General features: G+C 38.9%; 1 protein-coding gene across 3 annotated transcripts; it reads left to right on the plus strand.

Moving 5' to 3' along the window:
- On the plus strand, positions 1-26,006 carry CCDC34 (coiled-coil domain containing 34). 3 transcript variants are annotated; one of them, XM_037899931.2, is made up of 7 exons: positions 1-98; positions 624-865; positions 8,999-9,128; positions 12,828-12,935; positions 20,433-20,591; positions 23,017-23,158; positions 25,069-26,006. In XM_037899931.2, the coding sequence occupies exons 2-7, from the start codon at positions 639-641 to the stop codon at positions 25,281-25,283; spliced, it is 981 nt and encodes a 326-aa protein (XP_037755859.1). In that variant the 5' UTR covers positions 1-98; positions 624-638; the 3' UTR covers positions 25,284-26,006. The 3 variants fall into 3 exon arrangements, with proteins under 3 accessions (XP_037755859.1, XP_043404100.1, XP_037755858.1); XM_043548165.1 differs by lacking the exon at positions 1-98 and adding an exon at positions 103-165; XM_037899930.2 differs by lacking the exon at positions 1-98 and adding an exon at positions 116-171.
- The last annotated feature ends 1,532 nt before the right edge of the window (positions 26,007-27,538 follow it).

Here is a 27,538-nt window from a genome sequence, read left to right on the forward strand (position 1 = left end):
ATGGAACCCGCTGCGGGCGGTGATTGGCGGAGCGGGCGGTGCCCCGGGGGTCCATGGGAGCGCGGAGCCGACGCTGCGAGTTTCAAAGCGGCAACTAGGTAGAGCGGCCCTGTCCTCGCCTCGCGACTATGGCGGGGCTCGGGGAGGGCGCTGATGGGACTGGAGGCAGGAGTATGGGCTGGGGGGTGGTTTGAGAGGCCGGGGATGGCGAAGGCCTGTGGGTTGGAAGCTGGAGGCGGGGCAGAGGGGTTGGAAGCTGGGGGCGGGCCTAGAAGGGGGGGGGGCTGGGTATGGGGGTGGTGGCCTGTGGGTTGGAAGCTGGGGGCGGGGTCTGGGGGCTAAGGAGTTGTGGGGGGCCTGTGGGTCGGAAGCTGGGGAAAGGGGGTGGGGTCTGGGGGGGTGGCCTGTGGGTTGGAAGCTGGGGGCTAAGGGGTTGTGGGGGGCCTGTGGGTTGGAAGCTGGGGGAAGAGGGTGGTGGGGGCCTGTGGCTTGGCAGAGTAGGAGATGAGGATGGAAGGGCTGAGGATTTTGGCTAATGGTGGGGGCGTAGCTTGAGGGTAAGATGCATTGGTGAGAAACCTATGAAAGGGTACTGCCCTTATCCTGTTAATTTCTCCTGACAGGTACTTATTGCCTCCATGCTCAGTGCTCGGCCCAGGAGTAGGAGTAGGGTGGCCTGCTCCACCCCTTCGTCCCCAACCACCTCTGAGGATGAGCAGCCTTTGAGCTCCTCCACTTATTCCTTGCTCTCCCCCATTTACCATCAGAGCTTTCAGAGCTGCAATGAGGAGGAGGAGGAGGATAGGGAGGAAGCGGCACCATCAGCTAGGGGGAAAAGAACCTTCAAGAGGAATAAACACAATAGGTAATCTTCATGCACTCCCATTCCCTGGCTGTCTTTGCTAAAATAGAAGGGCCCAGTAGGTAGTTAGACAGCTAAATACTTATGTGGTCACCTAATGAAGGCAATCTAACTTTGAGGTAGTGAGAAGTTATAATTTCCATTTTGTTCAGGTCAGTGGGAATCTCGGGTCCTCGGTTTTTCCATTTCTGAATATCAGATCACTACTGTAGGTGCCTAGACAATGGATTTGGGACTGTAAACATCCAAGATTTGAAAATGTTGTTAATCTCTATGTGCCTCAGTTTCCTTCTCTGTTAAAAGGGAACGATAATACTTGCCTACTTTTCAAATGTGCGTTGAGGGTTAGAAGTTATTTTCTCTCAAATACATAAAATTACTTCAACATAGGGATTTGAGGTGTATTAATTGTACCAGCGTTGGCTTCCAGGGTTTTGGACTTCCCATTTCTCGTTCTTTAATTGCTCCCTTTCTTCAAATAATTCTTCCCTCCCCATCTGTTTTTCTTTCCTCTCCCCACTCCAATGGTTGGGAACAGGGTTGTGTTGAATAATCTGATGCATTCCTCAAAAGGTGGCTGAGAAGACCTAGCAGCCAGGACACTTTCCAATGAAAAGCATACCATATCTACACCTTGGCTAAGAATAGGCACAGTTAGCAAGACACTAGTCAAAATGTGTGTGCTAGACAGCATGGTTCTGTAAAATTTGGGACTCTCTTTCAAATAAATGAGTCTCTTCAGCTCTTATGCATGGGTCTCAAAAGCTTGCTTGGATACCAATAAGCATTTCCACTTGAGAGATGAAAATATAAAGTACTTGGCAAGGAAGCATTAAACATCTCATTATTATGAATTTCTGCATAGAACTTTCATCCTGCTTTATCTATAAGATGATGACTCCAGGAAAACTTCTCCAGGTTCAAGAGGACTGAGCCAAAAAGAATGGTAAACATAGCACTTTACTTGATAAAGCTTGGCCCAGTCCCCCTTCCAGGCATCTTTAGAGCCCTGAGGGAAGTTGTCAGGTCCCTGTTTCACTTTACTCCTGTCCTTGTTCCTCTTTTCACTACCCACCCACCAGCTTGTCCAAGGACTCTGTTCCTCAGCCTTCATGTCAAGCTACTGTCTCTTCCTCCATGCTGCCTGAACACCAGCTGGGGGAATACTGAGAGCGCAAAAGAAACCGTTTTATAGGTCTCAGTTCTGATGCTCCATTACTACAGCAATCCCTGGTAGCTGTGAATGCCGATGCAGAAAAAGTCCTTGTAACCACGTTGTCTGAGCAGCACCCTTTTGTGGCTGGTCAGAGCATGACTCACCCCACTGTGGGTCCCTGTGTGTCACCCCTTGCAGATTATGGAGCTTGGTGCCCCTTAGCTCTCTGGCTGTGGCATGCTCTTGCCCCTTCTAGGGTGTCAGAGTCCAAAAACTTAAGAACCCCTAAGCTTCAGAATCAGTGTCATCTGTAGGTTTTTTGAAAGGACTCTTGCTTGTCTGCTTCAGACCTTGTTTCTGGGCATCTGTCAAGGTTCCTTCCCCACTCTGAACTCTAGGGTACAAATGTGGGGACCTGCATGAAAAACCCCCTAGGCTTATTTTTACCAGCTTAGGTTAAAACTTCCCCAAGGTACAAACTATTTTACCTTTTGTCCCTGGACCTTATTGCTGCCACCACCAAGTGTCTAACAAAAATAATGGGGAAAAAGCCCACTTGGAAACGTCTTTCCCCCCAAAATCCCCCCAAGCCCTACACCCCCTTTCCTGGGGAAGGCTTGATAAAAATCCTCACCAATTTGTGTAGGTGAACACAGACCCAAACCCTTGGATCTTAAGAACAATGAAAAAGCAATCAGGTTCTTAAAAGAAGAATTTTAATCAAAGTAAAAGAATCACCTCTGTAAAATCAGGATGGTAAATAGCTTACAGGGTAATCAGATTCAAAACATAGAGAATCCCTCTAGGCAAAACCTTTAGTTACAAAAAGACACAAAAACAGGAATATACATTCCATTCAGCACAGCCTATTTTACAGCCATTAAACAAAAGGAAATCTAACGCATTTCTAGCTAGATTACTTACTAACTTTTTACAGGAGTTCTGACCTGCATTCCTGCTCTGTTCCCGGCAAAAGCAACACACAGACAGAGAGAACTCTTTGTTTCCCCCCCCTCCAGCTTTGAAGATATCTTGTCTCCTCATTGGTCATTTTGGTCAGGTGCCAGTGAGGTTATCTTAGCTTCTTAACCCTTTACAGGTGAAATGGTTTTTCCTCTGGCCAGGAGAGATTTAAAGGTGTTTACCCTTCCCTTTATGTTTATGACAGTATCTAATCCCTTTTGATTGGTCTTCCTGATCTTAGTCATCCTATCCACCAAATGGTTCACCCAGGAAGCAAGCTGCCTTAGGCTCTTGGCTGGACCCAGGCTTCCCTTGTCAAAGAAGTAGCATAGTTCTTCTCTCCTTCCTGGTCAGCCCTGGAGTGGCCTAGCTCTCCCTCTTTTAGTTCCCCTTTCCATGCCTGATAGCTGCAAATATAGCAGGGTGGGGTCAGCTGGATCCACAAGCTTCTTTAACCCTCTTGTTGCCATAAAGGGTCTGTCTGTGTCCTCAACTTCTGCTTGTTAGTGTGGGGCAGAGACATCCCATCACAGTCCCTGTTCAGTCCCATTCTGGAATATGCTTGGTTAGCTCCCTGGGGATAGAGTATACTTGCTACTGACAGAACTTTTGCATAATTTTGCTGCCAAACTCTAACATACCTCTACTGAGCATGTATATATGACAATTTTCAGACACTTACAACTCCACGAAATTTGGGTGTATTATCACAGGAACTGCAAAAGGTACCTCTTTAGCCTCCTGCCAACTTGGCCAAATTTCAAATCTCTGCTCCAAAGCATGGTGGCTCTGGAACTTCTGAATGAAACGTTTAAGAATCTTTAAACATTGGTAAAACAATGTATTTTTCTCTAATCTCAATTTCTTTAACAGGTGAATCTTTGTTTTGAATTTTTTTTAAAAAAAGGGGGGCAGACACTCATCATTGGAAATTTCAGCTGAAACAATTAAAGCTTGGCAAAGTTTTATAAACAACTGAAAATGGTCTTATAATGGAAAATGTTAGGCAACCTTAGTTATAGGTGTTACTGCTAGCTCCACCTATGATCCTGGGCCACTTACACTCTGCATGCATCTTGATAGATTTACTCTGATATACTGACTTAGTGAATGTACTGTTATAGAAAGCTTAGTGACTTTTATTTAATCAAATTTCAGTTCTTCTGACTCAATACATATAACTTGAGTTAGGGAATTAATCTAATATAAATTTTGGAAATTCAACCTGTGGTCCATGGACCCCAACCATAGAACTCTTACACTGAAAACTGGCTGAATAGAATTCAACTATAAAAGTTGCACATGCTCAGCATGGCATTTGATGCAATGTGAGAAAAGGCGCTAAACTATGGACTTTTATAGTAACGACAACATTTCCAGGTTTTGACCTATAGGTGGGGATATTCACATACTTTTGATCAGAGAAAATGGAATGCCTTTTCTGGGATCTGAGACTTTATTCATAATCACCGTTCGCATACCCCTTTCACATAATTCTGCCGACCCCCATAGGCCTGCAGACCACAGGTTGAAAACCACTGTTCTGTTACTTCAGAAAGTGGGCCTATGACTTTCTACCAAACGTTTACGTTATTCAGACATCGGCAAGCAGTATTCAGCTCATCCGTATCACAAAATCATTAGCTGATAATGAATCGCAACTGGTAGACAGTACAGAGTACAGCATGTTTAGGTGGCAATATAAAATAAAAATCATTGAATTTTAAGATTACCGCATCCCTGTTTCAGATTCCATTACAACAATTTGTTAAAGGGTGTTTTTGTAAGATGAGCCTGATGTTTTCAGGCAAAAGCTCTGTGATTTAACAAAATACACTACCCAAAATTGCTCTGGATTTGATACATTAGTGGCTGAAGTTTTGGGAATTCTTTGTTTGTGAATCTAAAAGATGGAAAAGACTCTGTCCTGCCAGTGCAAAAGTGCTTGCCAAACTATTCTTGCTTATGATCAAAACTAACTTATAAAATTCCAGTGGGTTCATCTGTGAGTTTTCTACGTATTTTTCTAGGCTATAGAGAAACTTCCCGTCTTTCAGCCAATATGTTTTATCCGGTCTATAATAGTCTTAATATCCCAGATATGGCTTCCACCCCATCTCCTGGGAGACTACGGGGGGTTGAAGTCAATAGGAGTAGAATTAGGCTAATGCCTTTGAGATCTTTTGAAAGTCCTATTCTACCAGTATAATGGCTCATGATCATATTCAGCCTATATTTTCCTGTGCTTAACTTGATCTGATTTACTCATAGTTAGTCTCCCTTTTACCACCCTAAATAATTTTTGTTTTGGTTTTTAAACCCTTTAAATACTTATATCTATTTCCTTAATTCACAAAAGCTATATCTTTCCTTCATGTTACTTTTCCTGTAACATAAGAACGGCCATACTGGGTCAGACCAAAGGTCCATCTAGCTCAGTATCCTTTCTTCCGACAGTGGCCAATGCCACGTGCCCCAGAGGGAATGAACAGAACAGGTAATCCCAGCGTCTGTCAAACAGAGGCTAGGGATGCTCTCCTTGCCCATCCTGGCTAATAGCCATTGATGGATCATGAACTTATCTAGTTCTTTTTTGAATCCTGTTATAGTCTTGGCCTTCACAACATCCTCTGGCAAGGAGTTCCACAGGTTGACACTGTGTTGTGTGAAAAAACACTTCCTTTTGTTTGGTTTTTAAACCTGCTGCCTATTAATTTTATTTGGTGACCCCTAGTTTTTTGTGTTATGAGAATGAGTAAATAACACTTCCTTATTTACTTTCTCTACATCAGTCATGATTTTCTAGACCTGTATCATATCCACCACTTAGTCGTCTCTTTTCCAAGCTGAAAAGTCCCAGTCTTATTTATCTCTCCTGTTACGGCAGCTGTTCCATAGCCTTAATCATTTTTGTTGCCCTTTTCTGAATCTCTTACAATTTCAATATATCATTTTTGAGATGAGGCGACCACATCTGCACTCAGTATTCAAGATGTGAGTGTACCATGGATTTATATAGAGGCAATATGATATTTTCTGACTTATTATCTTTATCTATCTATCCCTTTCTTAATGATTCCCAACATTCTGTTCGCTTTTTTGATTGCTGTTGCATATTGAGTGGATGTTTTCAGAGAACTATCCACAATGACTCCAAGATTTTTCTTGAGTGGTAACAGCTAATTTAGACCCCATCATTTTATATGTATAGTTGGGATTATGTTTTCCAATGCATTACTTTGCGTTTATCAACATTGAATTTCATTTGCTATTTTGTTGGCCAGTCACCCAGTTTTGTGAGATTCCTTTGTAGCTCTTCGCAGTCTGCTTGGGACTTAACTATCTTGAGTAGTTTTGTATCATCTGCAAATTTTGCCACTTCATTGTTTACTCCTTTTTCCAGATCATTTATGAATATATTGAATAGGACTGGGCCCGGTACAGACCCTTTGGGGACACCACTATTTACCTCTTTCCATTCTGAAAACTGACCATTTATTCCTACCCTTTGTTTCCTGTCTTTCAACCAGTTACCAATCCATGAGAGCACCTTCCCTCTTATCCCATGGCAGCTTACTTTACTTAAGACCCTTTGGTGAGGGATCTTGTCAAAGGCTTTCTGGAAATCTAAGTACACTATATCCACTGGATCCCCCTTGTCTACATGCTTGTTGACCCCCTCAAAGAATTCTAGTAGATTGATGAGGCATGATTTCCCTTTTACAAAAAACATGTTGACTCTTCCGCCAACAATTTATGTTCATCTATGTGTCTGACAATTTTGTTCTTTACTATAGTTTCAACCAGTTTGCCTGGTACTGAAGTCAGGCTTACCACCTGTAATTGCTGGGATCACCACTGGAGCCCCTTTCAAAAATTGGTGTTACATAAGCTATTCTCCAGTCATTTGGTACAGAAGCTGATTTAAATGATAGGTTACAAACTACAGTTAGTAGTTCTGCAATTTCACATTTGAGTTCATTCAGAACTCTTGGGTGAATAGCATCTGGTCTTGGTGAATTATTACTATTTAGTTTATTAATTTGTTCTAAAACCTTCTCTAATGACACCTCAGTTTTGTAGCTCCTCTCTAAACTTCCTCTAATTTTTCAGTCTTTTTCTGATATTGAGTGCAATAATGCAGGTGCAGTCTAACCAGAATCCTATATTGAAGAATTGTCCCTGCCACCTTCCACAGAATGTGTCTGCACAGAATTTTGTTGGACTCTCTTCCTGCTATATCAAATGACAGCCACTATTATCCTGGTCTCTTTCACTATGACTCCTCAGGTTGCCCCCCTCAACTGAATAGTTAAATTTTAGATTTTCTTCCAATTGTATTAGCGTGCATTTTTCAAGTTAAATCTCTCATTATTTTCTACCCGTATGTTTAATCACTCTGTTCCCTTTATAATATTTCTCTGCTTTCACTAATGTTTACAACAATTCTCAGTTTAGTATTGTCTGTGAATGATATTTATGTTTACCATTTGATTATTAATGATGATAAATGAGGCAGGATTCTGTTAGATATGAAGAACAAGTACTGAAGTAGCTGAACCTTCAGTGCGTTTTATATTGGGGGGGGGGGGGGAATGCTATGTTTATACTTTATTTAAATAGAGTAAATTTATTTTATAATGTTACTATAGCATGCATTTCTGGATGTCCATTCTAATAAATCAGCGGGACTGCTCACAGTAGTAATGTTAAGAATATAGGTAAGTGACTGCAAGACACCGAAGAAATCTGGCATAAATTGCTGGAGGGAGGGGTATTTTCCCTTTTTATTGGCTGAAAGAAGAGAAGTTTCTGTATAATTGGGAGACAGTTACATATTTTCTATTTTATAAAAAAACACAAAGCTCTTTATAAACTTATAGTGTTACTGTAAGTTTTCAAATGTGTGGAAGAGACTTGTATGTATGAATGGAAGAGACTTTTTGAGAAGTATTCAGTTGATTTAAAGCACCGGTACTATTGAACTAACATTCTATGATTATATGATCACTTTTTTGCATTCTTGTACTATTCAATATTTATGCATCCTAGTTTATGTAATTCTGCCTTTATTCTCCCATGTTTCATGCTAGAAACAAAGTAAATGTGAATCCAAAGAGAGGGCTAGATCATCAGCTGTTGTAAATAAACATGCTCCACTGACTTCAACAGAGCTAGACTGATTGACACCAGCTGAGGATCAGTCACATTAATTAGAAAAATATGTAGAAAACTCACAGATGAGCCCACTGGTATTTTATAAGTTAGTTTTGATCAAAATGGAACCTAACATACATATATTTTCACACATGAGCTAGCGTGTTTATATGATGGTATTATCATAAAGGTTTTATTGGCATGAGGTTGGGATGGCTACCTTACTCATGAGTGGGGAAGTAAACATGAATGAGTTATATGAAGCATCCCAAATACGTTCTAATAAACTATTAAAGGTTTTAGAAAGGATTTTTTTTAAAAAAAAATCCTTTCTATTAGGACTGTTTGTGTGTCTCCTCAAAGTTCAGGTGCCTTGGTACTATGAAACCAGGATCTGAAGGGACATGAAAATCTGTTACTAGCTGTGAAGCGATGTGAGATACTGGACTTGTTACTGATGGAATATACCAAATGTAATTTTAACTCCCTGCTTTTCCCTACTTCAGGAGAAGGAAGGAAACACTTGAACAGGTTTTTGTTTTATTGTTAAATGGTAGCTGTTTGAATCTGCACCATAGTTTGGAACATTAAAATTAGTCCTTAAGAAGATGGGCTAATAGGCAGAGTAAAGTGAGATAATCAAAAGTGCCAAAAAATACAATTTATCACTTGGGTCTACAGGTTATCACAGAGTTGTGGAAGTAAAGGAGTTTATTTCATGGTTGTCATGAATACCCACGGTATAAATACATGTCATTATTTAATGTCAGTTGCACTAGTTAATTTTGAAATCAATTTGATTTGAAAATAGTATCCACCAAACATTCTTCCCTTTATATTTCTCACTTTTAATTCTGCAGTGCTGAAAGCTGTAATGTAACAGAAAAGAAAAAGCAGTCACCTCCAACAGATAATCTCTCACCATGGGAAGAATGGTTCATTTGCAAAGAGAAAGAGCTACGTGTCCGCTTACAAGCCAGAGCTTTAGAGGTGAATATTTCTGGCTGTTTTCCCTTAGATTTGACAGCAGATTAACAGACACTGAATTGCAGAGTTTTTTTCTATTTATTGTGAAAACAAGATACATTTGTTCTTTATCTTTAATGTCTTTAGACATGCTTAGCTTTTGTGTTTGGGTAAACCAGTGTGATTCATGTCCCATGCATTTCTCTTTTGCTAAATGTTATGCTTAATTGGAAATGTGGTGTATATATTTTGCTTATCCAACTGGTAATGGTTCAGGTTTAAAGGATTAAAACATATCTGTGTAATTGGTACCTTGATTTTCCTCATGGTTACATATGCCTGCATTTAAGCAATAAAACACGACAGGGCGTGTGTTGTGTATAGGAACGCCAAGGTACATGGTTAGACATGAGGCATGTTGTTGACAGCCACCTAGGTATGTTGTTATACAACTGTTTGATACCTCTTCCCAGAATATTCACAATAAGTGCTTCCCACCCCAGAATTTCTTTTCCTTTATCCATCTGTTGTTTTCTTATAAATAACCTACTCCTGAATAGTAGGACTGTGGCAGAATTAAGTGAGCCACCTTTTCCTAATTGGTGTATGTGCAGTCCTGTTGGTTAAGCTTTATTAGCATTTACAATCACGTTGGGGAAGCATATCATAATGGTTAAAGCAATAGAATCAAAGCTGGATCACTGGGTTCATTTCTAACCTGTGCCACTGGCTAGTCACGTACCTTGAGCAAATGTCAACCTCTCTGTGCTACATTTTCTCCATCTGTAAAATGAGTGGTTTCAGAGTAACACCCATGTTAGTCTGTATTCGCAAAAAGAAAAAGGAGTACTTGTGGCACCTTCGAGACTAACCAATTTATTTGAGCATAAGCTTTCGTGAGCTACAGCTCACTTCATCGGATGCATACTGTGGAAAGTATGCATCCGATGAAGTGAGCTGTAGCTCACGAAAGCTTATGCTCAAATAAATTGGTTAGTCTCGAAGGTGCCACAAGTACTCCTTTTTCTTTTTGTAAAATGAGTATAACATTCACCACAGATGGTTTTTTGAGGCTTAACTCATTGGTGTTTGTGAAGTACTTGCAGTCTTCAGCTGGAAAGCTCTAGAGAAGTGTTCTATGTTTTATGTTGTGTTAAAGGTCAATGGAAACCTAAAATCACTTGGTAAACTCCAGGAATGTGTTCTAACTTCCCTAACATTCAGCACATATTTTGGACTTCCTTTTAGATTTTAAGTTGGCACTCATCTCTTCTCCCCACTCCATTTCGCCCCCCCCCACCCCCCCACCCCCCAAAATTTTGATCCAAGCTAATTTCTGGTAGTATGTGGGAAAACTGTGATTCATATATAACCTTTACTCATCAAGACTGGATCAGAACCAAAGTAGTTTACTTCTATATGCTTGAAACAATGGAATGTTTATATAGTACACAACTTGGAATGTCTCACTGTGTTTTAAATGGATTTTAAAAATTAGTGACCTGGTAAAAATAGTACATAGCAACAAAGAAAACAATAGCACGGGAAAAAACAAAATTCTGAATTTAATTAATTTAAAATAGTTCTATAAATATTAGACATTAGGAATCTTCACTTTCCTGACACTTGCAATGATTCTGATAAAAACTTCTTTTGTAAGAAGAGAAAAGCACATCTGTTTTTAAAATCTCACATTAGATTTTTTTAATAGTGTTAGACTAAGATCCTGAGAAGCTTCCGTGTTTTTTTTTCTTTTCTTTTCTAGAATGAGTTACATTAAAACTATCCTAAACAAAGGGAATATGTAGAAAGTGATTTGGAATGGATGTTTCTTTCAGCATATATCTTCTAGGACAGAGGTTCTCAGCCTTTTTCTTTCTGAGGCCCCCCCCCAGCATGATATAAAAACTCCAGGACCCCCGGGGGGGCACCAGGGCTTTAGTCCCGCAGGGAGCTGGGCTTCCGCCGAGTGGCCTTATGGCTCCCCCAGGGGCTGTGTGGACCCCTGGTTGATAACCGCTGTCCTAGGACTCTTTTGGGTATCACTCTAACAGAGGAACATGCCTGCAGCGCAGATTCCTCGGGTCCTTAATGAGGTGGTAATTGCCTGGCTCTTGTTAAAATACATCGCTAATTAATTTTTTTAAACAATGACTATATTGTGTTTTTTCTTTGGGGCTCTTACAAAAGTTAAGGGCAAATTATTTTTTATCTGTATTAACTTCAAACCCAAGAATTGCCACTGGAAATTGAAATTCTCACTTGAAAATTGATTGTAATATATGGACCATAAAAATTTGTGTTGGGGAAATAACTATATTGAAAGAATAATACAGACTCTGTTATATTTTCCATAATATAAACAATTCATTTAAAAACATGAAGTTTCATTCTAGCCTTTCTGGCGATGACAATAGACTTGACAAATTTACACTGAAATCTTGTTCACACCTCTTGATCTGACTTGTTACAATCTGACTGCAGAATAAACTCTTTGGACTTGATTATAAACCTCCTTTTCCACCCACAACCTGTCCCCACACTACTCCTACTCAGCCCTCCTGGCAGGATATGAGTAACTACCACCAACTTGTGTCCTGAGGAGAGAGACTCAGAACACCTACTTCCGCATGAGTATGGGCTTGATCCAAAGCCTATTGAAATGAACAAATCCTTCCAGTAACTTCAGTGGGCTTTGGGCTTCCACGAGGCCCTTACATTCCTGTAATGCTATCACTGATAGAAACGCACAACTGCTGAGCGACATGCCATCTACCTCTGAATGGCCTTGGTTTTTGCAGTTAGGTTTACCATGTATGTTCCTTTTTATGTAGGAAAGTCCTGCCACAATGTGTGCAGATGGGTGAAGAGGCAGTTAAATAAGCTGAGATAGCAGAGTTCATTTTGCTGTTTGACTCTAAATTAATGGAAACATTTTCAGCTCATAGAAACTGAAATATTCCTCAAGGATTTTTCCTTCTTTGGTTGCTCTCCCTCCTCCCTGACTTTTAACCCTCTCTGAACTATGGAAAACTTTCAGGAATTTCCTACCATATTTAACACCACCAACATTAGCAGCTTTGAAAGTGCTAGTGTAAATGGGCTGTCACGGCTGTTTTAAATTCTAACCCACCTAATTCTGCTCAGAACAGCTGTAACTGAAATGATGTTTAAAATGTTAGCATCAACCAGCACCCTGTCTGCGTTAGGCCATCCACTGCTGGTGCATTTTTGTGCAGATTTACATTGGCCCTATGTCTTCTGTAAACATTACGGAATTGGTCATGTAGAAATTATATATTTGACAGCCTTTGTAACTGCAAGAAATTTGAAGCAGTTTCTACTGGGGAAAAAATCACTAGAACTCTTGAACTGGTACCAGTGACTTTCAATGGTGCCAAGGCATACATATGAAAGAATTGATTTCAGAAAGTGGTGCTTAGCAGTGACTAGTGTCTTATGGTCAACCAATAATGTGCATATCTGAAAAACTATTTTCTGCACCTCCTTACAAAAAAAAAAATTCTTTTTTTTTTTTTTTTAAAGAATTGCTTGTCACTTTAAATTTATATATTATATAAAAGGAACTGAGATTCTTTATGATAAGCTAGTTCTGGGAATCACTGGAGCTTAATGATTTCGTTAAATCTGAATTTTATACATTTCAAATGACTTTGGCTTATATTTGAAAATAACTTATGTATGTAAATTTGTTTTAATTAGGAAATGAATTTACAACTGGAGAAAAGAAAAGAAAAGCAGGAGCTTGAAAGGAAAAAAAAGATTGCTGAAGAGAAACACAAGGAATGGGTGCAGCAAAAGAATGAAGAGGTAAATACTGCATTAATTCAAAATACTCCAATATCCAGTAATTTAATTAAATTGGTCCTTTTTTTTTCTCAGACTCTTCAAGCATCCATATTTCTTTCTCTAAGTGAGCACACATTTTAATAGGAAACTTAAAAAAGCCACACCCCCTGAAGTTCAAGACTGTACCCCAAAATGTTCTGTGGCTCACTCTTGCTGTAATTGATAAGGGAAATTTGTAATTGAAAACTCAGAAGATTAATGGCTAACCTGACTGTTCTGGCACATTACCCTGCTATGTCCCTGTGTTTTGTTTTTTTGGTGAAGTGTCTCACTTGCTGAGTGCCTAGGACCCCATTACAAAAGAACTTCGGGAGAGCATATGCGTTAATTATATGCAATATATGGTGCAGCTAGTAGAGCAGAGCCAAGAAAGATTTAGATAAGTATCAGGGCAACCAGGCAAATCATATGTTTGTTCTGCCTCGTGGAATTTATAGGAATTTATAGGAGGCCACTTATACCTGACCTGAATCTTGAAGTGAATCAACAGTAAGTCCATTTGTGATGGAGTTATTAGCTTGTCCAGTGACCAGTAATTAAACTTTATTTTTCTGGACTTCTGGGTATCCACAGGTATGGCCAGTGCTGAGTTTAAAAATATATTTTTGTCTTTGTCCATTAAATTGTCTTCAGCATCCATTGTGGATGTGCTTATGGCCAGAGGCCCCGTACAGAAGGTATAAAGGGCAGATCAGGCCCATCCATCCCACAGTCCCTTCTCGCTGCCCATGGCTGCAAGATGGCGCCACTGCAATGTCCATGTTTCAACATGTTTCCAAAACTTTTGTGTATACGTTTTTTAGGTAAATAATGTTAGGATTAGTAATGTGTAGTATAGTGTACCTGTTGGCAATTTTAAGTGTGATTTTTTTTTTTCTCTGACTCCGGGAGTAAACTTTCCACAGTACCAGGATTTATGGCTTGTCTACACTACTACAGTGGCATAGCCGTTTAACACGCATAGCATGGACGCGGACTACAGCAACAGAGGGGTTTTTCTATTGCTGTCAGAACTTCACCTCCCCAAGCAACAATAGGTAGGCTGCCAGAAGCATTCTTCCCCCAGCCTGCTCCTACATGGGGACCTTTAATGTAGTCCTGGTGCTTTTAATGAGGGACACACTCTTGAGTTCTTGGCAACTCGCTCCTTTCATCACTTATCCATGAAAATGGCTTTTTTGGTGGCAGTCACATCATCCTGGAGAAGAAGGGAAATATAAGCACTTGTGGCCATATTACCTAAGGATATAAAGTCACCCTTAAGCCCCCACCCAGATTTTTACTAAAAGTAGTCTGATTTTCATTTAGATGAATCATTTGTCAAACTTTTTTCCTTTATTACACTCCAGTCAAGGAGAGGCTAGACTACATTCTCTAGATGTCCTTTCTACTTAGAGACTCTTCAAGATTGTGGCATTTACAGACAGGTTAAAGTGTCAGATTGTTTTGTTTTTGTTTTTTTTTTTTTAACCCAGAGACTAAGTTGATGTCTAACTGCATCAAGTTCTGTTATAAGCAGGCCAGTTTAGATTCCCCAGCACAGATTAGGGTTTACTCCACAAGGGCTCAGGCAGCTTCTGTGACATGCATGAGAAAGCTCTGTGTGGGGGTTGGTCTATATGAGGGGTCGGCAACCTTTCAGAAGTGGTGTGTCGAGTCTTCATTTATTCACTCTAATTTAAGGTTTCGTGTGCCATTAATACATTTTAATGTTTTTAGAAGGTCTCTTTCTATAAGTCTATAATATATAACTAAACTATTGTATGTAAATTAAATAAGGTTTTTAAAATGTTTAAGAAGCTTCATTTAAAATTTAAATTAAAATGCAGAGCCCCGGGACCAATGGCCAGGACCCGGGCAGTGTGAGTGCCACTGAAAATCAGCTCGTGTGCTGCCTTTGGCACGCATGCCATCGGTGCCTACCCCTGGTCTATATCTTTGTGAGGCACTGAGGTCTGATGCCTCTGTCCTGAAATCTTTTAAATAGACTTCAAACACCCACCTACTTCACATCCGGTTAGTGCTTGTGAGTCACCAGAAGTAGAATACATTTTGACAATGACTAGAAGAAAACTTACTTACCTTACTGTAACTGTGGCTCTCTAATATGTGTTGTCAACATACATTGCAATACCTGTCCTCCTTTCCTGCTACCACGGAATCCTAGAACATCTGAATTTTGTGTTGGTGAAGGAACTAGTTGGGCCTGGTCTCCCGCTTTGTGCCCTCAGTACTGGGCATGAAGGACTTGTGGCATATGCGTCGCCCCAATGGACACTGCTGGACAAAAGATTCTGATCTCAGGCACATGGAGCACATACACTCCAGAAGTGGAATACATGTATATAACACATCTCGAAGAACCACAGTTTGTTTTTATTCTTGCATTTTAATATACAATACATATATATTAAATATCAGTTATGATGTCCCAGGTGTGAAATGGCTAGAAGGTGAAATTTGGAGACTTTTGCTAGCTGGCAGTGAGGGATTTTTTTTTCCTGTTTTAAAATGATATATAATACCTTACTCAATGGAGACTTCTATACATTCTTAGTCATCTTGTTTAAATTACTATAGGAAAATAAATAAAGTTAACTTCACCAGTTGGCATGCTTCTGTGTAAACATAATTTGCAATTTTTAGAGGTAGTTTGTGGGTTTAAAAATAACGCTTTATGGCACTGAGCTGTCAAAAAGCACTGTGTTCAGTTGTGAAAGATATTTATATTGACATGAAATTTTGTATTTCAGTAGGAACAAATGCTTAGTATACAGTACTCGTAGGATACTGTGATAAAAGACCTGCGGCTTGGCCATGGCTGGTGCTGGTCAGGTGACTGGGGCTTTCTGGGCTATAAAATTGCAGTATAAACGCTTGGGTTGGAGCCTGGGCTTTGAGATCCCCTCTGGGCTTGGCCAGTGGGTGGGTCTAAAACTCTCCATCGAGCTAAAATGGAGACTTGTTTTTCTGTCAAGTTAGTACTGAGTCATTTGTGGGCAGACAGATTATCTATTTAACTTGTGTTGGTTAAGCTGTAGTATGTCTCTGCTGCTTACAAAGTCAAAAGAACACAGATCAAAACACACTAGCCTCAAAAACCAACAGAATACTATTTTGAATCCAGTGGAAACATTTGATTGAAATGGAGAATAGCATGATCTCTGTGTGTGTAACAGACACACTTTTCCTCTTGTTTTACTTTCTGATTTATGTATAAAAATACCATAAGGTATTGTGGATTTCCATGTATAAGCAGATTAGTTATGATTGTACACACTCAACAAGCCATTTCAGTGTTAAAATAGCCTTTACTTTAGGGGGAACTGAGTGGCACAGGAATTGGAAATAGGTTAACAGAGCCATTAAAATCTGATGCAGGTAATTAGAGAGCACTTTTTGCTACAGTTTCTTTCTGGTTTATGTTAGGTATGCGTTTGTCAAGTCCAGTACTGTATATAACCCCCAGTCTCACATGGAGCTCTCTGAAGGCAGTACTTAGTGGACATGTGCATTTTTTAAGACATTCTTGTTTGCCATCTCATTAGAGAGGCCTAAGACTTGACAGGGTGTGGAAAACAAACTACTGTCTTATCTCTCCTCGTCAGAGTTAATTTGTGGGGAAACTTGCCTTGCTGTACAGTTATTTGTGTTTTATCTAATTTGTTTTTGTAAATAGAGAACTTGAGTTGGGCCCTTTTCATGGGTCTTAAATTCCCTTTTATTAAAAAGTTTTTCCTTAATCTTAAAGGTTATGAATCTATTAACTTTATTCTTTCTGATAATTCTAACAACTTTTAAAAGGGTAAAGTTTGCTGGCATAGAGAATAATTTATTTTGGCTTGAAACCAATGTAGCTCAGACCACTGTTTGTTCAGAACGTATTGCACCATCCATATAAGGAAATTATTAAAACTTGCAGAAGTAAGGCATGTTTTATGAAGTGAATTTGGGACTCAATTTAGTTTCAAGCAAGGATATGGTAAACTTATATAAAGTGTGTGTGTGTAAATTGTATTGGCTTCTAAATTGCTATAATAATTGTCAGCTTTTTTCATTCAAGTTTATGCCGCTGTTCTTAAATCAACCCTCACTTAAATTGTAACAGTCGATATAATGTATTAAGAAGTCACTGTCCAACATCCAACTTTTAGATTCTTTAAATAGCATGTAGTGATTTAACAACTATGTACACTGTTTATTTCCATTGTTGTTCTACCTGTCAGGACTATTTGGAGGATTAATGAACCCACTTTAGTGATTTGTGTGTTGAAGATGAAAAGCACTCCATAAATGCAGAGACTCCATTCTTCTTTGTGACTTGCATAGAAGATGGCATTTTGCGTTTGTGACTTACCAGGCGCAGACTTGATTAACTAACAGTTATGGGAGGGGTATCCTGCAAATAGGGTTGGCACTGCTTCAGGAAGTTCAAGAACACCTCCTTTGGTGGATAGTTCCTTCCAGGGATCTTGTTGTGTCAACAGAGATGAGAGTACCAGCCTGTGTTGGGGAGTTCATGTGTATCAACAAAGACTTAGTGAGTAAGTTCTCATTCATAGCTAACCATCTTTTTATAATATGAGGAGAAAACTATGTTCAGAAATTGTCCAAAAGGATTAGATTCTCAAATCAATTCTGCTATGACCAAGCATAAATTAGCACCTGAGAGCATGATCTCTGTGTGTGTAACACACACTTTTCCTCTTTGTTTTACTTTCTGATTTATGTATAAGAAGTGATATTTTAAATAGTTTTTAACTTCTTTGAGGTGGCCTCTGCATATTCCCACTGGGATCAATGGTGTGTTTCTAGAACATTTTACAAAGCAGTATCTCTTGCGGGGGCAGCATTATTGTTTTGTAACACTGAACTTTCCAGTCCTTATTGTTACATAAGAGAGGTGCAGCCCTAACCACTTCAGTTCCTTTCTTACTTCCATAGACAGTGTAATAACTGCAGGCAGTACTCAGGTCTGAATTGGTCAGACTTTATCTCTAGATAGATTTTAATTAATTTCTAATGGTGTTCATTTTTAGTGTTAGGATAGTTTTTAGTTAGTTTTTGATATTCATCATTTTTGGTGGAGGAAGGGCTTAAGGTGTGTGTGTGATGCTAGGTTTTATGGGGACTCTGTTATGATGGTTCTCATCGAGGAGCAGAGGAAGGGATTTAAGAAATGCACCTACCCCCCTGGGATTTTATGAGTCTGACACCCACACCAAATACCTTTCATGCCCCTCCTCCCCCCCCCCCCCCCCCCCCCCAGCAGTTTGAACAGACACACTCTGATCACAAACCTGAATCCAAGGAAACTGTGACAGGAATCTGACAACACCAAGTATGAACAAGTTATATATTCTCTCTGTTTCCCATCATACTCTGTATTTAACTTAAACTTTTCATTTACATTTAAATACATTGGACCTAGACTTTGTTGATGAATATTGACTCACAGCAGCACACTTTTAATCAGATGTTTAATCAGATACTTATGCAACATAAAGTGTTCAGTAATTGATATGCTTTCATTAGTTAACTTCATGCCATCTTGCGCAATACTCCTCTCGGATGAGTGAGAGTCAATGTTTATGGCAATAAGATAGGGAAAGTAGATGGCTTATCCTTGGGCCTAGTGCTTCATGTGTAAAGCTGATTATATGAAGTCAGACACTGAAGAGTTTGGAGGCTGATACTGCCTTTGTGGCACTTTGCATTCATTTTCAATGGGGAAACCTGTTAAATCTTGTTCAATGGCTCATGACCTCTTTAGCATGCAGTTTCCTAATTATTTCTTTATCACTGTTAAGGTTCCTTCCCCACTCTGAACTCTAGGGTACAGATGTGGGGACTTGCATGAAAGAACCCCTAAGCTTATTCTTACCAGCTTAGGTTAAAAACTTCCCCAAGGTACAAACTTTTTGTCTTATGCTTGACCCCTATGCTGCCACCACCAAGCGTGTTAAACAAAGAACAGGGAAAGAGCCCATTTGGAGAAGTCTTCCCCCAATATACCTCCCCAAGCACTACGCCCCCTTTCCTGTGGAAGGTTTGATAAAAATCCTCACCAATTGGTACAGGTGAACACAGAGCCAAACCCTTGGATCTTAAGAACAATGAAAAAGCAATCAGGTTCTTAAAAGAAGAATTTTAATGTAAGAAAAGGTAAAAGAATCACCTCTGTAAAATCAGGATGGTAAATAGCTTACAGGGTAATCAGATTCAAAACACAGAGAATCCCTCTAGGCAAAACCTTTAGTTACAAAAAGACACAAAAACAGGAATATACATTCCATTCAGCACAGCCTATTTTACCAGCCATTAAACAAAAGGAAATCTAATGCATTTCTAGCTAGATTACTTACTAACTTTTTACAGGAGTTCTGACCTGCATTCCTGCTCTGTTCCCGGCAAAAGCATCACACAGACAGACAGACCCTTTGTTCCCCCCCCTCCAGCTTTGAAAGTATCTTGTCTCCCCATTGGTCATTTTGGTCAGGTGCCAGTGAGGTTATCTTAGCTTCTTAACCCTTTACAGGTGAAAGGGTTTTTCCTCTGGCCAGGAGGGATTTAAAGGTGGTTACCCTTCCCTTTATGTTTCTGACAATCACCCATCAGTGTTAACCTCCCAAATCTGCAAACTTTAAGGGGAGGTGGGAAGGGAGTAAGAATCCAGTAAAAGTCTCTCCAGAGAAGGAGCATTACAAGGGAAGTAAATTTCCCTTCACTGTTTCATACATGGATACTTCTAACATTGATCAATCCGATCTTCAGTTTACAGACCAAAGAATGCCTCTCTCTCTTTAAACTCATGATCCCTTAGAAGGAATATAGATTTCTTATCAATTGTCAGTCTGGTTCACAAGTAAATTTTGCATATGAAAAATCATGAAGTGTCATGAAATATCAGTCTGTTCTCATTAGAGCCATGTTCTTTAAAAAAGAAATTAGATTTCCACATCAGTTCACACTCTGGCATTTCGGGTTCAAACAAACCACAAATCTCTGTGGCTCCAAGTCAAAATGGTAAAGATTTGGGTCTAGGAGATTCACTTATAAAATTGCTACTTCATTAATAACTATTATACAGTTTTAAATGTGCCATTTATTCTTTATTTATTATTCAGTGTAATGTTATGTTTGGAATGTGTGTCTTATTTGTTTAGTTTTCTTTTATAGTAAACATAAAATATTACAGTGAGTGTTGAAGTTGGATTTCACTTATATTTTATGCCAACCTTATGCTTTAACACTATTTTATCTCCAAAAGGTGATGTCCAGCTGCTTTTCTCAAACCAAAATTCTAAACTGTTGCAACAGTGATTTCTCCAGCTTGTACCAATTCTCCTTGGAGTTAATTCCTATACAGTTATCTAACCACTTTTCGTTATAATGAGGAGCCAATAATGACCTTTTGAAAATACTGAAAAGACTGTTTCTTTGACCTGTTTCATGTAGGAAAGAAGGGAAAAGGAACGAAAGCTCATCAAAAAGATGGCAGAAAAAGCAGTGAGAGATCTAGAGAGAATCCAATTGCAGGAAAAAGCTAAAGGAAAGTATAAAGAATGGCTAAAGAAGAAAAGAGCTGAAGAGTCTGAGAAGAAGAAGAAAGAGGAGGTAGAAATCATTCATCTTTGATACCAGCTTGTTAAGCCTGTTACACATGGAGTGGCCTTGTTTTGATTAAATTAACATTAGTAAAAAAAAATTTATGCGCATATGTATATATGCGCATACACACACTATGGAAGCCCTTCTTGTGGTTCCACACTTAAGACTGAGATGAGTTTCAGTTTAAAGCAGGAATTTAACTACTTTAATACAACATATTCTTGAAATTACAACACTTAGTCTTTGGCACTGAATGAATTTTCTGAGAATTTATAAATAAAGCTGTTAATTAGTTGACTTAATTTAAAAAATTGGTTCTTTAAGAAATTTTATAGCCTGTGTCAGAGCACTTTTATGACCTGAATGATCTTAATAATGCAGCCCCATCCAACTTCCCACATAATTAAAACTCATTGAAATCTTGTGCATTGGCAAAGTTTCAAGACTTTTTTTTTTTTTTAAAGGAAAAATGGTCATTTTCTTGCCACTCTTTGTAACTGAAAATTTCTCCTTCAGCAGGGCCTGATAAATGTTCTTCTACAGAAAATTCCACAAAGAAATGCCCTCTTTCAAAATGTCAGCAATTTCCTATTATTCTCACTGGGAACAATGCAACTGAGCTGTCACTATCTTTATTAGAAAAACAGCAACAACAAAAAACAAACAAAAAAAGGGCCCTCTTTGAAATGGCCACCATCTCCAGTTGTTCCCAGCAGGAATGAAGTCAAGCTACCTTCAGGAAGATGGTGTCACCCTTACTTTCAGGGACAACCGTCTCCTTGAGTACATCTTAAGGCTGGCAGAGCTTTGTGGTTCTGTCATTTTTAATAAGGTGCAAAGCTACAGACTGCAAATACCAGCAAATAGCTATCTAGTGTGATCCACTGATATGCTTTGTATTTTGGGGGGAGATTTTTATAACCATTTCAGAGCCAAGTACTTTTGCAAACTTGTAATATTCCAGTTAATCTTTTAGTGATTTGCAGGATTGATGTCAGAGATACTTGAGAAAACTGAAAGCTCATAGCAAGAAGGAGAAAAATAATTTGTTTATAAAAATTTGATTTATACTTAAACAAAAGGCACTTGACTTAGTGAGTGCGGTGGGTTTTTTATTATAACAAACTTGTAAACCCTCTGCCTACCAAGTAATTTCTTCTAGACCTATTTATGGCAGCAACCTATGCAGCTGTGGGTGAGATTCTTAGCGGCTTAACACAGAGGCACAGCAAGGAACTTGTAGGAAGCCATCTTTGCACTGTCCTAATCCTGGACTTCTCCAGGTGTTAGAGAGTACCTTGGAGTAACTTAAATATTGCTGGGGACTGATCTAAGTTTGGGAGCCTCTCTGGGCTGCAGTACTATCCAGAATATCTGTGGTGCTGTGAGTTATGCCGCGCTACACTAGGGTTTGTAAAAAGGTCCTGAGAAGGTAGTTTATGGCTTTCTTCTACAATACTTACGTTGGGGGAAATCCTCCCCCAGCTGCTTATGGGCTTTTAAGATCTCTTTACAGTGCTGAACCCTTTTACCCAGTGTAAAGGAGTTGAAGGAAGGTAAAGATCTCACCCTGGCTCACTTGATGGTAAATGTTTCCATTCTTTAACATGTTAGAGTAAAGACTTGCTCATTGTCTTTGGGGTGGACAAATAAAGTCAATCCATTTGCAGTACTGCTATGTTTACTGTTGTATCTTGGTCATCGGTGAACCCAGACTGAATAGTAATTTGATACTAAATCATTTTAAATATTAGAGACTTCTAATTGGATGGGAGTACAAGGCCTAGGTCTCATGTTAAATTATTTTATGCAGCTGAATGATGGAGCAAATTAGTCTTTCTACCACAGTGAGCCTTGTTGGATGGCATATTTTCCTCCTTTGCACTTGCCCACCCCAAATGATATCCATGGGACAATGATTTATTAGCAGCTGCATAGAAATAGTAGTTTTTGTGTGTATGTGCATATTCATTCAATGATCAAGTTTATTTTTGGACAACAGTCATAAAGCAGACATGTTCTATAGGTTTCACTTGCACAAGTATTTAACTTGCACAAAAGCTACTTAACATTGACCATATCATCTGGGAAATTATCATTTTTTCAGTCTCTGAACCTTAGGGTATTTGCTTGTTGACTGTGCTACGGCAAATGAATACACAACAGATATCTTTCTACACAACGACGACAGTTTTATCCTGAATGTGACTAAGTAGCAAACACTGATGCTGTTGCAAATCATGACAAAATACACATAACTTCATTAGCCAAAAAACTTGAAACCTTTTAAAAGTGAAGTGATCTGTTACGAGTAGCTGCTGGACATTATGATAGAAGTTTGGTTGTAGGGAAATGACTTGTAGTAGTAAAGAACTTTTGCATATTTTCTACAGAATTCTGTCTCTGGACATTTTATTTTCTTCACTTTTAGGAAAAGGAACAAAAAAGGGTAGCTGAATTACAGGAGAAAAAAGAGAAATCAGAGAAGATTTTTAGAGAGTGGCTACAGCATGCCAGAAATAAACCCCGCCCAGTTTTACACAGTTATGGCTATACCAATGGGAAACTTTCAGGTTTGTACTTTGTACTAGACACATACCATGATGTCTATTTAAATATTGTGGCAATGTCAGGCTTCATAGTGTCTTTTTTCCAGTTTATTTAAATGGAAGTTTAATTTGACATTCTCATCCTGAATCTAATATTGTCACATTAGTGAGTAGATAGATATATTGCAAATGTAATACGTTTTTGCACTATGAGGGCTGTATTGAAATATGCATTTTATACTCATTCAGAATTATTAGACAACAAGGATCTTGTGGGGTTTTTTGTTTTTGTTTACTGTGCATTTTCATCCACTTTGGATAGTGGAATTCAGTGATGTCATGAGAGATGGAGAAAGGAGAAGAGAGTGGGACACAATTAAGGGTAATGGGATGAAAATCAGAAAAGGAAAAGTTTGAGGCTTCTTATTGAGAGAACCTTCCTGATGGTACCCCTTTGTGCCCACTTCATGGTTCCTAGATGGACTGTGAGGCATTGAGTGGCATCACCACAGTCCAGCATGCTCTGCTGGGCAGATATCCTATGTGGACAACCTCCCAAAGTTAATGGTGCAAAAAGCAGCTTAATGTTCTCACTGCATATGCAGTCTTCTCAGAGAAGGGTGTTTTGTGGAGGTGGTGGAGCCAGTGGGAGTATAACTCCTAAAGGAGGTCTGGCAGAAACCTGGCAGGTCATCCCCATGCACAGCCAGCCCTTCTTTCCAAGTCCGGAGATCCACATGGAGCCCATGCTCTTGTCCACCTCCACAGCCCTATTCTTCATTGTCTTCCTGCTCTGAGGGAAGTATAAGAGGAATGTCCATGATGATCACAACATGGAGTTTCCTGGGCCTCTGTCTTCAGTTTCTGTGGGGTTGTGGGGGCAGGAGGAAGGACAAAATGGAAAACTGTTACAAATGGGCATGTTGTATTATAAATGTGAGGCCTTAATGGATATTGAATATATACTTCCTTTTTCTTAATTGTGTGCATTTTTCCTTAAATTATAAATCACTGATGATATATTTTAAAACTTAAAATATTTTTTGACAGGGAGACTACCGGTCTCTAAGATCTGAACACAAAACAGCTCACACACCAGACACACAACCAGTTGCTCTTTTGGCTAAGTCTGATTTTTAGATGGTAATACATACTGCTTTCAAGCTTTGTGTTGGAACCTCATAACTTGCTGACAGCTGCCATCCCTTGTCTAAGTGATTTATTAAAAATAATTCTATACCCAGTTTAGTTCACACAATAGAACATGTTCCAGACTTTGTTTTGACCACCCTGGTGAAGTATGTGTTGAAATTTCATTACAGACAAAGTGGCTTGCCATTGTAAGGGTAATACATTCCTGTTGTCATGGTTCAGGCTTCATGGTTTGGCACATAGATCATTAATTGCAGATAGTGAATGTTTTTTCACTTGTTTGAAGAAGGGTAACAGTTAAGCAAAGATTGAAATAGAAAGGTGAATTCCAGAGACAAGGCTGTGGGAAACACTTATAAATTAAGTTTGAAAATAATACCAAATGGTAACTTCCTAACCGTGTACATGCTCCTTTAATGTTTGCCTTGACAAGCATTGTTCTCGTTATACAGTATTTGACATATATATGTTGCTGTTCTTTAAAAATACAAACGGGGGATGTACTGACTGCGTGAATTCAGGAGTGGATGACTGATAGCCATCAGTAGAGACTGATAAATTGTGCTAAACTGTTACATGCCATGTTCCCTTAAAGATCTTAAAGCTATTCTAAATGATACTGTTTATAATCAAGTTATTTAATGTAGCCCAAGAAAAAATTGCTAGTCAGGAAATGCCTCTGGTTAATCCAAAAGTTATCCAGTACACTTCAATTTTTTGTTGTGTTTTCAGTATAAATATTTCTTCTTTTTCTAATTGTTTGTGTTTTCTAAATATTTTAGGATACCCTGATGGAAATTCATATCCAGCTCCAGCCTATTGTAACCCTATTCCCTGGAAACCAATTCATGTGCCACCTCCTAAGGAAGACAAGAATGTTACAGTGAAAAAATCTAAGAGACCTATATCCAGTCAGTCATATAGATCCTCATCTATGGTAATCCATAAGCCCAAGAACAATCTTTGTATTGGATCATTGCACAGAAAACAAAGATAGTGTAGGAAGCAAAATAACTTTGTTTATTAGCTTGATTAAACTAGGTTTTAAAGTTCAAAAGTTATTTCTTGGTTAAGTGTTTCTTTAAATGTTAAAAATACAGTGTTGAAAGACAAAATTTTATCATCTTTTAATAGTTATGATCATTTAATGTTAGCTAAGGAGTATCTTTTCCAAAGACTTTTAAACTCAGTTATTTTAACACTTAGAAAACTATCTTTAAAAAATTTGTGAACCAGTTTTTTTAGTTTATTTTTAAAAAATATATATGTAGCCAGTTATATTGAAACCACTCTTTGATATCAATAAAACATTAGTGATTAGTTTTTGAGAGTCTTCATAGAGGGTGTGGTGGGGTGGTTTTTTTGTTTAAAATGTGTTTTCAGTGGTTAGCTGGGCTATTATGCTCATTGTTTTAAACATGCCAGGTGCAGCAAATTTTGACAGGTGGTTTATTGGGGGAGGAGTAGGCGGGGGGGGGGGGGGGGAGATAAGGGGGAATGGAACGAAACTTCATTTCCCAGACTCAAAAACTTTATGCTACAGTAGGAAATATACCAGTACTTATTTACAAACTAAACAGTAAGTATTACAGAACCAACATGGGACCCATTACACATATTACAAATTCAGTGTTGTGTTAACCAGTAAATGTATTATGAGTTATACTTATCTAGACTCTTTGATTGCCAAAAATAAAACGATTGCGCTACCCCCACATAATAATTCTGCTTCTTTTAAAGTAAAATTATTCTTTGTGGATAGTAATTGTAAGAATAGTAGTCAACTTCAGCTCCTTTCTAGCTGATGGAGGGAAAGAAAGCTTTGTTAAACTTTTATTTGGAGAACACACAAGTTGTAGTTTACAATGAACTGAGAGGTTTTGGGTTTTTTTGCCTTTTAAAGAAATTAGTTTATACAGTATACTTGTAAGATAATATTTTCTAGATAATGCCAACAGCCTAAGATGCTGCATTCCACTGTCGGCAATGTCTACACTGCCACTTATATCGGTATAGCTTACGGTGCTCAGGGGTGTGAATAGTGCCCTGCCCCCCAGTGACATAAGTTACATCGACTAAGCGCTGGTGTGGACAGCACTATGTTGGCAGGAGAGCCCTGCCACTCATTGGGAGTGGATTAATTAAGTTGACAGGAGAGCTCTCTCCTGTTGGCTTTGAGTGGCTGCACTACAGGGCTTACAGCAGTGCAGCTGCACCACTGTAAGCTTTCTAGTGTTGCCATAGCCTTAAAGAGTGGTGTCTGATGGCTTTGTGAAAGATACATGCTTTAGGACAGTAAGCTGTTGCTAGAGCAAATAGATATTTTGTTACAGTTTGTCAAATGATTTAACATGTGTAAACTTGTTTCTTTGTATGATGTCTAAAACAAATGTTCACAAACTACTTCTTGTTCATTTATTTTTTAAACAGTGTGGAAAGTTTTCCTGAAAACCCATTTAATTTGTCTGTGAAACTTAAATAGAATCGTGGACATAAGTTTTTCTTTACAAAAAATCAAAATTTTAAAAATGAATTGCTATAGAGTGCAATGACTTTTTTATTTTAGGGAATAAATGCTGTTTTTTGTATGGGAGAGACAAGATGGGTAAGGGTAATACCTTTTATTGAAACAGTTTCTGTTTGTGGAAGGGATAATATTTTGAGCTTCACAGAGTTCTTCAAGTCTGGGGAAAGAAATCAGAGTATCTGAGCTAAATACATGTTGGGACGGATCGTTAAGGATAATGGGTAATGCATGTTGTAGGCGGTCATTTGAAATGAAATGGGCAACTGAGGATTAGATTGTGTCCAATAAAAGATATTACCTTGTCTCTCTAGTATCCTGGGACCAACATGGCTACAACAACACTGGAAACATATATTTGTATTACCGTGGCATCTGGAGGATTGGGGGGGCACCCTTGTGCTAGGCACTGTACACATGGTACGAGCCTGTCCTTGCCCTGAGGGTTTATCATCTAAATTGACAAACCAGATAAAAGAAAGGAAACAAAGGCTCAGAGAAGGTGAAGTGATTTATCCAAAGTCAGACAGAGTCTGAGACAGGACTGACTCCCAGCCCAGACCTCTGCCCACTAGACCAGGGGCTCCCAAACTGTGGTACATGTACCTCTGAGGGGTATGTGGGAGAAAGTGTAAAATGGTGGATTTTATTTATTATTTATTGCATTTTCATAATAGGCTACTCAGACAAAGCTTTAAAACTGTTATATAAAATATGGTGGTTAATTT

The sequence above is a fragment of the Chelonia mydas genome, chromosome 6 (genome assembly GCF_015237465.2).
Source record: "Chelonia mydas isolate rCheMyd1 chromosome 6, rCheMyd1.pri.v2, whole genome shotgun sequence".
Taxonomy (NCBI): Eukaryota; Metazoa; Chordata; order Testudines; family Cheloniidae; genus Chelonia; species Chelonia mydas.